A 14,908-nucleotide genomic window follows, 5' to 3' on the forward strand; every position below is an offset into this window, starting at 1 on the left:
GTAACTGGAGTCATATTCTTGACTTCCAGTTTCCAATGACACAAGCATATCAACTATCTTTTTCCCTACACAAAATAGAAACTTTTGCCTAATACCATAAGAACATTGATGTGAAAATAAAGGAAAGCATGGTTCTTGTATCTAGTAATTTATAGGGCTGATTTTTAAAGTAGTCTGTAAAGCATGCCTGCAACATTTGTGACCAGCCAAGTCAAATGTCGCTCATTAGCCGTATTCCAGCAGTGGATTGATAAAGTCCCTATTTTGGCTATGAACTTAACAGGGGAAAACGGATTTGTATAGAACCTGGCAGCAGTACCACCACATGTCTGGTGGGCTTTGTTTGACTTGGTGCATAATATGTTATGCAGGCAACTTACCTGTGACTTTATTTCTGCTATAGCTTTATCAATTGCCATGATGATTAAAAATCTGTGTATACTAAAATTGAACCAGTATAATATGAAAGTCCTTTGCTCTTATTGCATTGTAGGTACGATGTATGTTGAATATCTGGGGTGTGATGCTCTTCATCCGATTGTCCTGGATTGTAGGACAGGCTGGCATAGGTAAATTTACTCCCAAAGTACATTTTTTTGCACTGCTTTCATATTGATGACTGTTACAAATCGTATGTCATGAACAGTCATGGAGAATCTGAATAATAAAGAAGTGCAGTTATTTACATCCATGATATTGACAAAGCAAAGAGCCTTGTATCGCTTCCAAGGCACAATTCATGTAGCTTTATGCCTCTTGTATACTTCTGAAGAGCAAGATTTATTTTTTGTTTTGGTGTCATTTCAACAGTAGAAACTGATAAGGAATTCAAAGGATTAGCCCTGTGTTGACTTCCTAGAGCAATATATAGGCAGGAGGCAACTTTTTCCTGTTCCTTTTTAGAAAATAATTACTTTGGTGTCCAGAAAAGATGAAGTATTTCCTCTATTTGAAAATGCACTCCTGGGTGCAGAACTGTATTCTGAATGTGCATGCTTCTGGTCGTGAATGGGTGATATCTTGTACTTGGTTCATGCCAAAACAGTGAAAGAAATAGGGATGTGCATGGAACCGGTTTGAAGAACTGATTGTTCTGCCGGTTCGACGGCGGAGGGTATCTAGCTTTAAGAGCAGGGGAGGGTGCACTTACCCCTCCCACCGCTTTCCCCCGCTGGTGACCGTTTTTTAAAAAGCCCATCGGAGCGGCAGTCTCCGATGCGCTGGCATGCGCAGGTGTGTCAGATTTCCGGTCATATCCAGAAAATGAGGGCAGCTGGTAGGTACGCTGCCTCCCCGATGGGCTTCTTAAAAAACGGATGCCAGTGAGGGAAGAGTGGCAGGAGTGTAAGTGCACCCTCCCCCACTCTTAAAGTAGCACCCCCGTCGCCTTCGAGCCTCCCTGTCGTGGTTCCATGCACATCCCTAGAAAGAAACTTGCACTATAAAGAGATGTTGAAATCAGCAACCACCTTTAGGTAATATACATTTGTGTTTAGAAAATTTGCAATTGCTATAAATAATAGGATTAATTTTCTCCTTGCAGGACTTTCGATCTTGATCATTGCAATGGCTACTGTTGTAACTACCATCACAGGCTTGTCTACTTCAGCAATAGCTACCAATGGCTTCGTGAGAGGAGGTAAAACAGTTTTGTAAATTTTTCTACATACATGAATCTTCAAATTTAGCTAGTTCATGCAATTTCTTCTAGCATTTTTAAAAAATTAAAATTCCTACAATATTATGGTAAAAGTTTATCATCAATGATATGGTGGCATTTCAAAAGCAATTTGACTCGGTTGGTGTAAGGTATATTTGTAAGTTAACCACCTAGAACTGTAGTGAAGTTCTTGGGCAGGAGGATACGTGTAAGTAGAACAGATTTGTCAAAAAGTGAAATAGTGGTACAGTTTCTCTAGTGAAATTTTCATTCAAAAGAATTCTGGATGACACACAGCAAGCAAGAGTTTCCATAGAACCTAAAAGTTGTTGTTGTTGTTATTTTACATTTATATCCCACTCTTCCTCCAAGGAGCCCAGAGCGGTGTACTACATACTTGAGTTTCTCTTTCATAACAACCCTGTGAAGTAGGTTAGGCTGAGAGAGAAGTGACTGGCCCAGAGTCACCCAGCTAGTTTTATGGCTGAATGGGGATTTGAACTCGGGTCTCCCTGGTCCTAGTCCAGCGCTCTAAGCACTACACCACGTTGGCTCCACAAGTTAACCAGCAGAGCAATACTATCCATGTTTACTGGGAAGTAAGTATAGTTTCAGTGGGGTTTACTTTTAATTAATTATGCTTAGGGTTGCAGCCCAAGAGATTAAAATGATTTTACAAATTCAAAGTTGAAATGTTTACAGGATGGGAGCGTGGGCACTGTGGTTAGTAACCTAAAAATCACTTTTCCCCCTCTTCCTGAAGATGGAGAGGAAATAGAGCCATAGCAGAAGGTCCCAGGTTTAGTGGCTGATATCTCCAGGTAGGGCTAATTAAAATTATGCTTGAATGCCTGGAGAGCCACTGCCTATCAAAGTAGATAGTATTGAGCTAGAAGGGACTAATGGTCTGACTCAGTAGATGGCAGCTTCCTATGACCCTGTTGCTAAGCTGAAATTTTAGTAGCGGCATTGATGTCTTCCTTATAGGTTCATTGTTTGCTGGTGCAATTGAACAACCTGGCTAGGGCTTAGTTTTCCACATAGGCTCCGTCTTGTTCAGTACCAAATATCATTTACGAGGATGAATTGAGCATATGAGCAATACAAGTGTAACTGATTATTCATGGGAGTCCTGTTCGTGCTAATTTCCATGGTTAATGAAACCACGAATAAAGAGACCATAACCCCATGGGGATTGGGGGGGGGGGTTCCTTGAGCTTAAAAAAGTGAGGGGTAGAAATAAGTGTAGAAAAGCAAAAAACCAAAGTCACAATATGGCTCTGTGCTTCAAAATGGTGACTGGAAATGACATGAGAAGTCATATCCGGCCACTCAGGATTCAGGAACTGCAGATAGATGAAAATTGCCTATATTTCATTCCACAGATAAAGAAACTGGGTTTCTTAAGATCCATCCGCGGATACGTGTGGGTAGTTGAATGGGTGACTTCAACTACCCACACATAGACTGGGTAAATTCACATTCAGGTAATGACAGAGAGGACAAATTTCTAGACATGCTATATGACTGTGCCTTCGAACAGTTAGTCATGGAACCAACCAGAGAAATTTTGGATTTAATCCTGAGTGGTGCCTAAGACCTGGTACGTGATGTCAGAGTTGCAGAACCATTGGGTAGCAGTGACCATAGTGTGATCCAATTCAGCATATTTGCGAGTGGAGAGTTGTCAAGTAAGTCCAACACAGATGCGTTGGACTTCAGAAGAGCAAACCTCAAAAATGAGAGGACTGCTAGGAAGGAAGTTGAAACGGAAAGTCAGGAGGGTCAAATCACTCCAGAAAGCATAGAACTTATTTAAAACAGTACTAGAAGCACACTTGGAATGTATACCAAGAAGGAGGAAAGGTACCACCAGTTTCAGGAGGATGCCAGTGTGGCTAACAAGTAGAGTCAGGGGAACTATAAAAGGGAAGAAGACTTCCTTCAGAAAATGGAAGTCCTGCTCAAATGAAGAGAACAGGAAGGAACATAAACTCTGGCAAAATAAATGCAAGGAGACAATAAGGGATGCAAAGAGAGTGTTTGAGGAGCATATAGCTAGAAGTGTCAAGTGGAATAACAAAAACTTCTTTAAATATATCAGAAGTAGAAAACCTGCCAGGGAGGTGGTTGTACCCTTAGATGAGGGTGTGAAGGGGCTTATTAAGGAGGATGAGGAGATTGCATAGAAGCTGAATGAGTTCTTTGCAACTTTCTTCATGGCGGAAGATACTGACCAAAGCTCTCCAGAATTGAGCTTTTCAGTTTTAGCGGCTGAAGAACTGGGCCAATTTGAGGTGATAAGGGAAGATGTTCTAAACTTTCTTGAAAAGCTAAAAATTCATCAGGGCCAGATGGCATCCACCCAAGAGTTCTGAAGGAACTCAAATGTGAAATTGCCGATCTCCTAGCAAAAATATATAACTTGTCCCTACAATCAGGCTCTGAACCAGAGGACTGGAAAGTAGCCAATGTTACTCCAACTTTCAAAAAGGGATCCAGGGAGGATCTGGGAAATTACAGGCCCGTCAGCTTAACTTCAGTGCCAGGTAAATTGATGGAAAGCATACAGGGACAAAATTGTTAAACATATAGAAGAAAAGGCCTTGCTGAAGGAGAACCAGCATGGCTTCTGTTAGGTAAAGTCTTGCCTCACTAACCTTTTGGAGTTCTTTGAGAGTGTCAACAAGCATGTGGATAAAGGTGATCCGGTTGACATAGTATACTTGGACTTCCAAAAAGCTTTTGATAAAGCTTCCCACCAAAGGCTCTTGAGTAAACTTAGCAGCAATGGAATAAGGGGACAGGTTCATGTGTGGATGGGTAACTGGTTGAAGGACAGGAAACAGAGTAGGAATAAATGGACAGTTTTCACAATAGAGGTAGGTAGAAAGTAGGGTCCCCCAGGGATTGGTACTGGGACCAGTGCTCTTTAACTTGTTCATTAATGATCTGGGATCATTTATGAACAAGTTGGGGTGAGCAGTGAAGTGGCCACATTTGCAGATGACACTAAACTATTTAGGCTAGTGAAATTCACAATGGATTGTGATAAGCTCCAAAAAGATCTCTCCAAACTGGGGGAGTGGGTGACAAAATGGCAAATGCGATTCATTATAAGCAAGTGTAAAGTGATGCACACTAACTTCACATATATACTGATGGGAACTAAGCTGTCGGTGACTGACCAGAAGAGAGATATTGGGGTCGTGGTGGACAGCTCATTGAAAGTGTCGACTTAGTCAGCGGCAGCTGTAAAAAAGGTGAATTCCATACTCGGAATTATTAGGAAGGCGATTGAAAATAAAACTGCTAATACTATAATGCCTTTATACAAATCTATGGCGTGGCCACATCTAGAATACTGCGTACAACTTTGGTCACCGTATCTTAAGAAGGATATTGTAGAACTCGAAAAGGTGCTGAAGAGGGCAACCAAGATGATCAGGGGCCTGGAGCACTGTCCTTATGAGGCTAGGCTACAACATTTAGGGCTCTTTAGTTTGGAAAAGAGGCAACTAAGGAGAGTCATGTGTATAAAATTATTAATGGAGTGGAGGGGGTGGACAGAGACATTTTTCTCTCCTCACAACACTAGAACCAGGGGTCGCCCCGTGAAACTAAAGGTTGGGAAATTTAGGACTGAAGAGCAAGTACTTCTTCACACAGCGTACAATTAATCTATGGAATTCTTTGCCCTGGGATGTGGTGATGGGCACCAGCTTGGGTGGCTTTAAAATGGGCTTAGACAGATTCATGGTGGATAGGTCTATCAATTGCTACTAGTCTGGTGGCTGTGGGCCATCTCCAGCCTCAGAGGAACGATGCCTCTCAATACCAGTTGCAGGGGAGCAACAGCAGGAGAGAGGGCATACATATATTTCCTGCTTGTGGGCTCCCCAGAGGCATCTGGTGGGCCACTGTGTGAAACAGGTTGTTGGACTAGATGGGCCTTGTGCTTGATCCAGTAGGGCTGTTCTTAGGTTCTTATACATTAAATGGTGAACTGTGGATAACAAGGGTCTCCTTTACATGTCTTGCAAGAGAACAAGCATGCATTTCGTATAAAAGGAAGAAACTATGATAGTATTATTTGAGAAGGTTATCTCTTGAAGAGCTTTGATATTTATTGGAATACTGTTTTTACCTGAATACAAGAGGACTCTGAATTCATTCATTTATTTTTATTGCATTTTTATACCACCTAGTATAGAAATCTCTAGATGGTGTGCAGATTAAAACATAATATAAAATAAAATAAAACATTTAAAATTCATAAAAACAGATACAAATCACAATAGATAAAAACACACATTAAAATTTAAAATTTTAAAGCCCCTGAAAAAAATAGAAGTTAAATACAGGTATTTACTCAATAGGAAAAGGACTCTGAACATAGGAAACTGCCATATACTGAGTCAGACCATTGGTCTATCTAGCTCAATATTGTCTTCACAGACTGGCAGCGGCTTCTCCAAGGTTGCAGGCAGGAATCTCTCTCAGCCCTATCTTGGAGAATTTATACAAACTTGTATGCATTGAAGGATATTTCTGTAAAGGACATTCAATCCTATCTAGATAGGTTCTGCAGTCTGAATGAATATGATCTTGGCTATTCCCTCACTGAGGGGGGGAAAAGCTCTTTAACCCATCCTGTAACAATTGAAGAGGTCAGAGCAGTTATCTCAGTGGGAAAGAACACATCGGCCCCGGGGCCTGATGGTCTGACATGGCCTTGCTATAAGATTTACGCAGACCAGCTACTACCAGTTTTAGTAAAATTATTTAATTTTGTCCTAGACAATGGGCGTTTAGATCGGTCCTTTGGGGACGACCTCTTAATTTCCCCCCCCAAGAAAGGTGACACCACTTTACCACAAAACTGGAGACCGATAACGCTCACAAATATCGATTACAGAATCTTTGCCAAAATCCTAAATAATAGATTGGCGAAAGTGGCCCCTAAATTGGTCCACAGCTTGCAGACAAGCGCTATCTCAGGAAGAAAGATGACAGACTCATTGTGTCTGCTGAGAGAACTTTTTTACTTTATACAGAATGAAAGTTGGAAAGGTCACCTCCTCTTATTGGATCAAGTTAAGGCCTTTGACAAAGTGAACCACAATTATCTGTAGACATTGTTGAAAGCTAAAGGTATACCACCCCTATTCCTTACTTGGATACAGCTGCTCTATACGAATGCAAAGGTGACACCACAGATTAATGGATGGCGGGGCGACCCGATCACTTTGCATTCGGGTGTTCGCCAAGGATGCCCACTGAGCCCATTACTTTGTTTTGGCCCTGGATCAGATCCTGATCAGGATTCAGAGAGAACCCCATCTGCAAGGACTCTCGGTCTCTATCCCTCTGCCCTGCGAGACCTTCCCGGGAGGGAGGAGGAGGGAGAGTGAGGGGATAGCCGAACCACCTGTCCACTCAGAACCGCATTCTGAGTTTAGGGTAAAATTTGTAGCTCATGCCGATGATGTTACATTACTGTTATTGAATGAAAATGAAATCTCTGTAATACTAGACCTCTTCTGGGAATATGGCAAGATCTCGGGCTCAGAATTAAATGCTGACAAAAGTGTATTTGTTAAAATGGACTCCAGATGCCAGCAACTCTTGTGCCTACCCATCTCTGAATGTAAAAGCGAAGGGGCCCCAGAGTCCAAACTGAAGTGGGTAGATACAGTAAACATTTTGGGGATTGACTATGGGATTAAGGGAGAAGGTCTGGGGGGGGGGGTTGGAATTGGACGGATTGGGAAGAAAAAGTAATGCTTAAAATCACCATGTGGAAAAAATGGAGCCTTGCCATGTACCAGAAAGCGGTTTACATCCGGACTTACCTGATACCCCCGGTGCATAACCTGGTGGTAGTCTATCCTCCCCCGCTCGATCTCCTCGGAGAGTTGAAAGCCAGATCTTCCATCTAGTATGGCACACAGCGTCCTTCCCTTTGGCCCGTGCTGTAGCATTTAAGGAGGTTGAGCGGGGAGGCCTAGCCCTACCTGCCCTGCATCCCTATTTTGTAACTGAATTCATGTCCTACAATTTTGGAAACTGGATTTTCGTGAATGTCCATAATATGTCCAACCTCCTGCAAAAAACCTGAGTCTCGCTTTTCGCTCTGCGTTGGCGCAAGTCAGCATGGGGCATAGCATGGTGGGGGAAAGGATCTTTCAATGGTAATATCACACAAGTATTAAAAAGAGAACACCCGGACTACTTGAGAGATTTGTTATTCACACTTAAAAAATGGAAGGTTGAACCAGATCTATTTAAAGGATCCTCCTCAGTTAAGCAGCTAAGGAAAACAATTTATGGAGAGATTCTAGAAGAGGGTTTCTTAAAACCTGATTTAGAATGTAAATGCTACAAACACCACACTTCACAGTACTTGTTGCAACCCTATCGCTCTCTTTAAAGAGAAAAAAGTCCATTTCCATTTATGGGAAACAAGGTGGCACTTATACCATCAAGTACTACCACTTAATGCTGCTAAGCCATGGCTCCCAGAGGACCAGCAAGAGTGCCCTAAAATCACCTGCAAACAGAAAGCTAGTGAGCTAGGCAAAACATTCAGGGAAACCCACTCACATTTCTTAAAAGAGTGTGTGGTAGCCAAAAGAGTGTGGCAGGGAGCAAGCAAGCTGTTAGAGTGGCCTGATTGGGAAAAACAGACTTGGGAAGAACTAACCTCGGGTTTGAGCGATAGAACCTCCTTTCGAGGTCCCAGAAAGAAACCTTCAAGGAAATAGGACGGAACGGGTGCACTCATACTAGGGAGTTGGTACGTTCCCCTTCTCGTAATCAGGTTAGTAAACCTGTATATGCAATGCTCCTGCATAGGAATAGGGAGGGAAGATGCGACCAAGAGGTTCACGCAGATGAGACAGTAAATCTCTTCTGCAAAAGTTTGTATGGTTATGTGCAAAAAGACAAGAGTATCTCTTCTAAACAGCAATGGGACAAATTGTGGAAATGGACGTTGGACGTAACCCCCCTGATTACCTGATGTGCCTTGTAATCCCCCACCCCCGAGTTACAGTACTACCTGCATATACTTCATAACCCTGTGGGTTTCCAAATCCTTGTGTGTAAATCTTTGTAGATATATCATGTACAAACAACCACTTTGTATATAATTGTGCTTTGGCAACGTACTGTTTGCTTTGGTAGTTTGTTGGTTCAATTAAAAAATCTTGTCCTATAAAAAATAAAATAAAAATCTTGTCCTATCTTGGAGAAGCCAGGGAGGAAACTTGGAACCTTCTGCTCTTCCCAGAGTGGCTTCATCCCCTGAGGGGAATATCTTGCAGTGCTCACACATCAAGTCTCCCATTCATATGCAACCAGGGCAGACCCTGCTTAGCTATAGGGACAAGTCATGCTTGCTACCACAAGACCAGCTCTTCTCTCCATGTTCAGTCCAAATTTAAATTCTGACTCTGAATTTAGTAATGTGTGCCATCGAGTTGGTGTCGACTCCTGGCGCCCACAGAGCCCTGTGGTTGTCTCTGGTAGAATACAGGAGTGGTTTTCCATTGCCGCCTCCTGCACAGTAGGAAATGATGCCTTTCAGCATCTTCCTATATCCTTTCTGCCCGATTTAGAACCAGCGGGGATTGAACCTGGCAACTTTCTGCTTGTTAGTCAAGCATTTCCCTGTTGTGCCACTTAAGGTGACATCTGAATTTTTTATTTATTATTATTACATTTATATCCCGCTCTTCCTCCAAGGAGCCCAGAGTGGTGTACTACATACTTGAGTTTCTCCTCACAATAACCCTGTGAAGTAGGTTAGAATTTAAGAGAACCCCCTAATGTCAAACATGAAAGAACTTGGTAAAAATCTAGTCTTGGATTCAGGTAAATACAGTACAGTATAAAAAACAAAGCAAAGGGCCAAACAACAAGGCAATGACTTGCCTTTAGAAGATTTTTAATATGGAAGTGGCATTTTGGGACAATTGCTGCTTTGAGGGAATTCTTGGTGTAAAAACGGTGCATGGGGGGAAATGTTTAACCCTCACCCACAAAGAATTGTGTTCTATACTATAGAAGTATATTTCTACTTCTGTACTTCCAATCCAGATTGGTGGGCTTTCAGCTAACTTTTAAGTTAAAAGGACCACTTCTGGTCCATTTGCATATTAAGCCTGTCTAAAGACTTTCTTAGCATCATGTAGTTTGGCCTTATTCTTAGACTTGAATGAACTTTTTTCATGATCTTAGGATTTAATTCGAGGTTGAGTTAAATCGCAAAAATCGATCCGAGCACACCCCTAGTAGCTTGTCAGTTTGAAAAGGAAACACTGATTTAGGATAAAGAATTCTTGCATTTCATAGGGCTTAATTGGGTTGTATGACTAAAGCTACATATTTGTTCTCTGAGCTAGTTGTGCAAGAATCCGGTCATCTGATCATGTGTGTGTATGAGAGATACATACTGATTTGTGAGTTCAGGTTGTTGAGGAAAACATTCAGACACTTCAGTTTATTGTTCTTCAGATTGTAAGGAAAGCCCTGTAAAATATTAATCTGTCTTGCCTTTACAGTAGTTGTTAGATACAGCCAACTGCCATGGGTTCTGCCTTGAGATCCAATTTTTGGAAGAAAGGTGGTACATAAATAATCAACCTGTGGAACTCTCTGCCACAAGATGTGGTGATAGCCAACAACCTGGATGGCTTTTAGAGGGGTTTGGATAACTTCATGGAGGAGAGGTGTATCATCAGCAACTATTCGGAGGGCTAAAGGCCACTTCCAGCCTCAAAGGCAGGATGCCTCTGAGTACTAGTTGCAGGGGAGTAACCACAAGAGGGAGGGCATGCCCTCAACTCCTGCCTGTAGGCTTCCAGCAGCATCTGGTGGGCCACTGTGTGAAACAGGATGCTGGACTAGATGGGCCTTGGGCCTAATTCAGCAGGTCTGTTCTTCTTAAATGACTGCATGAAGAAAAATTGGGTAGTTTTGGGAAATAGCTCACTTATTGGAAACCTTTAATTTCTAAATGTAAACTGACTAATTCTTGTGACTAGCCTAATGATCTTGATGTCCCTACAGTGTCTCTTTGCTTTAAGTCTCAACTCTTTTCTTTTGGCTCGGGATTAATGCACACAAACATTATTGGAACACCTAACATCCTTGTTTGTTACTATAAATGAACTATATATGCTTGTAACTAAATTTCTGTGAAATTTGTTTAAAGATGCTTAGGAGAATTGTAGTCTGAGACAAATTCACTATTGCCATCTCTTGGAAGTTAATGGAATTTCACCTTAGTGGAGTGTGTAATTTTTTTAAAATCAAACATTGCATTATAAGTAGTTATTTGCTTAAAAGACAATGTAAATTTTTAAAAAAACTATTTTGTAAAACATAATGTTGTTTATACAAATTACAAATTTATGGCCCATTAAAGAACTATAGTATGTGTTCTATTTAATAGATGTTAAAGAATTTCTGTTAATGGAAAGCTATGCTTGTGATAAACAATTCCATGTGCTACAGTAGAAGGATATGTTCTGTGGTAGAACAAAAAAAGTGATCATCTATTTCTGTGAGCATTGCTGGCCTGATCATTTTGAAGATTGGGATGTAGGTATAAAACCAGAAACTCACTTATAAATGTCTTGTTTCTTTCGCATATTCTTTTTCTTGTATTTGTATTTTCTAATTACAAATAATGGTTGGGAGTCCTCTTGTATCTGGTCCTGCTTCTGGTGGCAGCAGCAGGAAATTATGCATTTTTTCAGCATTCGTTCACCAGTTTTGTCCACTCCTTAAGAGCAGGGACCTAGCTTCTGTCATTCATGCCCCAGTGACTTGAAATATTGTACTGCCTCTGGGTGGACTTACCTTTTTAACATAGTTCAGAAACACCCGTTGGTACATCATTGGGCTTCCATGATACCTGGAGCCAGGATATTATTCCCATTTTGAAAGATCTACACTGGCTACAGGTTGATTGCAGTGTCTATTGCACGTTGTTGACTTTGACTTCTAAAGCCCTAAATTGTTTTGAGTTCTGCTTGCTTAAGGGAGCAACTCCTGACATATAATGTTTGGCAGAGGCGTATCTAGGGAAAATAGCGCCTAGGGCAAGCACTGAAATTGTGCCCCCTGTCCAAACATCTGACACCCATCTTTCAGATAAGTTTACCATAATATCAGCTGAAAAATACAAGTCAAGCTCATTAATCTTTTAATATTTCAAAAACTATTTAGCAGACCAAAAAATGCTGGAAAACTACAAATTTCAGTATGCTGGGGCTCATGAAATACCCAAATACTATGTGGAGGTGTACTTGAAAAACTAAACAGAAATGCCTGTCTAATTCTCTACTATGCATTGTAGCATCACTATTACATAAGTTTTTAAAATAAATAGAGAATTTTACTTTTTCCAGATACTCTGAAAATAATTAAAGGATATGCAGAGTAAACTGTGTCACTGCATGGAATATATTCTAGTATTATTTATTTATTCATTTATATTTACATTTATATCCCACTCTTTCTCCAAGGAGCCCAGAGCGCTGTACTACATACTTGAGTTTCTCCTCACAACAACCCTGTGAAGTAGGTTAGGCTGAGAGAGAAGTGACTGGCCCAGAGTCACCCAGCTAGTTTCATGGATGAATGGGTATTTGAACTCGGGTCTCCCCGGACCTAGTCCAGCACTGAGAGGGAGAGAGCAAGAAACTCCCAGTGAGCCTTAATACTAAGGATTTCACACTGATTCAAAGACAAACTCACCATTAATAGCCATATTATTAAGACATCACATTTAACTCACTTATCACAAGAAGCAAAATAAGAGCAAATGAATACAATCCTAGCTCATAAGCTTCAGCTCAGTATTCACAAGCCCTGATTCTCTGTACATAGTGCCAATCTGAACATGTGTACAGTGACATATTATATATATATATATTAAAAAATTCTTTACCTGTAGCCCCTTTGGGGGGCTTCCTAAAGACCATGGGGAGGGGTCTGCAAAGGTTCCCCTTCCCCCCCACTGGCCTCTAGGGCCTCACAGGGACCATTTGAGCATGTGCGGTGGCTATTTTTTAAAAACATTTTTTTTAAAAAAATGCTGAAAACAAAATGGCTGCCGCACATGCTCAAATGGCCTCTGCAAGGCCTGGCATGGCCTAGGGCCTCACAGAGGCCATTTGAGCATGCGCGGTGGCCATTTTGTTTTTGGTGGCCATTTTTAATCTTTTTTTTTTAATTTTTAAAAATGGCGCCCCCTTCAAGTGGCGCCCAGGGCACATGCCCTGCCTGCCCCACCCTAGATACGCCCCTGATGTTTGGTTCTGTCTTTTAAATCTGCAAGAGACACCCCATCTCTGCGATTATACTAGTAAGCATGAGGTATAGGCCCTTACAGTACCACACACATAGGATTCTCTCCCTCAATAGGTTAAATGCAGCTTAATGTCTTTAGGAGAAAGAATTTTAGAAAGTTTTTGGATCTGTATGATTTAAGCTTTTACTCATGTACCAAGTGTGTATACTCTGTATATACTGAGATTTTTTTAAAAACCTTGCTTGCAAAAAAAAAAGCAGTTTAGAAATGAATATCTGGCAAGCAAACATGTTTATCCTAACAGACATGTTTCTTAGTAGAGTAGCACATTCCTGTTAGGATCGTTGCCACATTTTAATACAACATTGACCCTTTGTAGAAAGGTAGTGTGGAGAATGTTACTTGATACTTTCTGGACCAATCTGTAATAAATTAAGCTTGCTGCTTATGAAAGACTACTACTTAAATTTTTTTGGGTTCTCTGTTTCTGTAAAATGGCAAATCAGTAGTGTAGGTGAAAAATAAGACATGGCATATAGACTGTGTCATCTCTGTGTTTCTGAAGAAAGTGGAAGCGGCTCAGAAGGCACACCTAGACACATGCCATCACCCAACCAAATGCTAGAAGTTCATCTATCAAAATACATTTCAAAAACACAGAAAAAAGAGTGATACTTCCTGTTGGGAGTCACTGAGTGACTGACAAATGGTATCAAAATCGCTAGGGTATTCCTGAAATTTGGTGTACATCTAGCTCTGATTACTGGCAGCTGTGAACAGGGCTTAGGAAACCCACTAGCCTACAAGCCGTCAAAACTGACTTTACAGAAAAACTATGCCTGACAAATGCAAAAACTCCTGATGAGTAACAACATAGTTTGAGGAACCATCTGACAAGTAAAATTTGTCTGGCTGGTGAACTGAGCCAACATTTTTCTTGACCCCTGGCTATAAACATGCACTTACAGTGTGCCTGTTTAGCCCAAACTTCATTTATGTGTATAAAAGTATATGTTAACCAAGCTTTGGTATGTACCACTTCTCTTGAAACTCACTTAAATTATCTTATCCTTTCTTTGCAGGGGGAGCATATTATCTAATTTCCAGAAGTCTGGGTCCAGAGTTTGGTGGTGCAATAGGCTTGATCTTTGCATTTGCAAATGCTGTTGCTGTAGCCATGTATGTAGTTGGTTTTGCAGAGACAGTTGTAGAACTGCTCAAGGTAAACGTAATTGCTCTAGCCCATTTATTGTTGCTATTTATGTTCTTTCACAATAAACTTATTTCTCTACCTGTTTTCTACTGCTTATGTATGGATTGGTATGTTCCATATCCCCCCTTCATTGTGGTGTAAAATTTTTATACCTGAATGGTCCATTGTGTTAGGTTTTTAGAGCGACTTGGTGTTGGTGCTATCAGAATCAGGATTGACAAGAAAAATATTAGCTGGGACCAGCTATGAATCAAGTAATTATTGTTACTTGTTAATGTTGTGGTTAAAATTACATGTGCAATATACTCTTAGAGTTTTCTAACCAATAATGATACTAAATTACACATTCATAAAATGATTAATATTCACAATATCTTAAATAGAATTAGATGTTATTTATCAATAGATTCCATACCTTACGAATAGTTTGAGAGATTGTGTTCGTACACAGTTAGCGTAATTTAAGTGTAACTTGTTTCTTATTCAGCCATTTGATTTGATTTGGGTTAGTTGTTAATTTACAGTGTTTTGCAAATATGATTCTAGCATGTATTCTAGATACTGATGATTGTGTAACTTAAGAGGATGGATTTTGTTTTTAAATTAAGACATTGATTGGATTGAGTGATAATCAGATTTTTCATTTGCAGCTAACTGTTTAGTCTTCCAACCATCTTTGACTGCTCTCTTGCAATACCACTGCATATGA

At 40.7% G+C, this 14,908-nt stretch overlaps 1 protein-coding gene across 2 annotated transcripts in view; it reads left to right on the forward strand.

The window, feature by feature from the left end:
• SLC12A2 (solute carrier family 12 member 2) overlaps positions 1–14,908 on the forward strand; it is an 88,178-nt gene that overhangs the window by 18,487 nt on the left and 54,783 nt on the right. For both annotated transcript variants that reach the window (XM_053293542.1, XM_053293543.1), the window contains exons 3-5: positions 494–569; positions 1,544–1,639; positions 14,069–14,208. In XM_053293542.1, coding sequence (XP_053149517.1) covers positions 494–569; positions 1,544–1,639; positions 14,069–14,208 — 312 coding nt within the window. The remainder of the gene's footprint in view (positions 1–493; positions 570–1,543; positions 1,640–14,068; positions 14,209–14,908) is intronic.

This window comes from Hemicordylus capensis, chromosome 2 (genome assembly GCF_027244095.1).
Source record: "Hemicordylus capensis ecotype Gifberg chromosome 2, rHemCap1.1.pri, whole genome shotgun sequence".
Taxonomy (NCBI): domain Eukaryota; kingdom Metazoa; phylum Chordata; class Lepidosauria; order Squamata; family Cordylidae; genus Hemicordylus; species Hemicordylus capensis.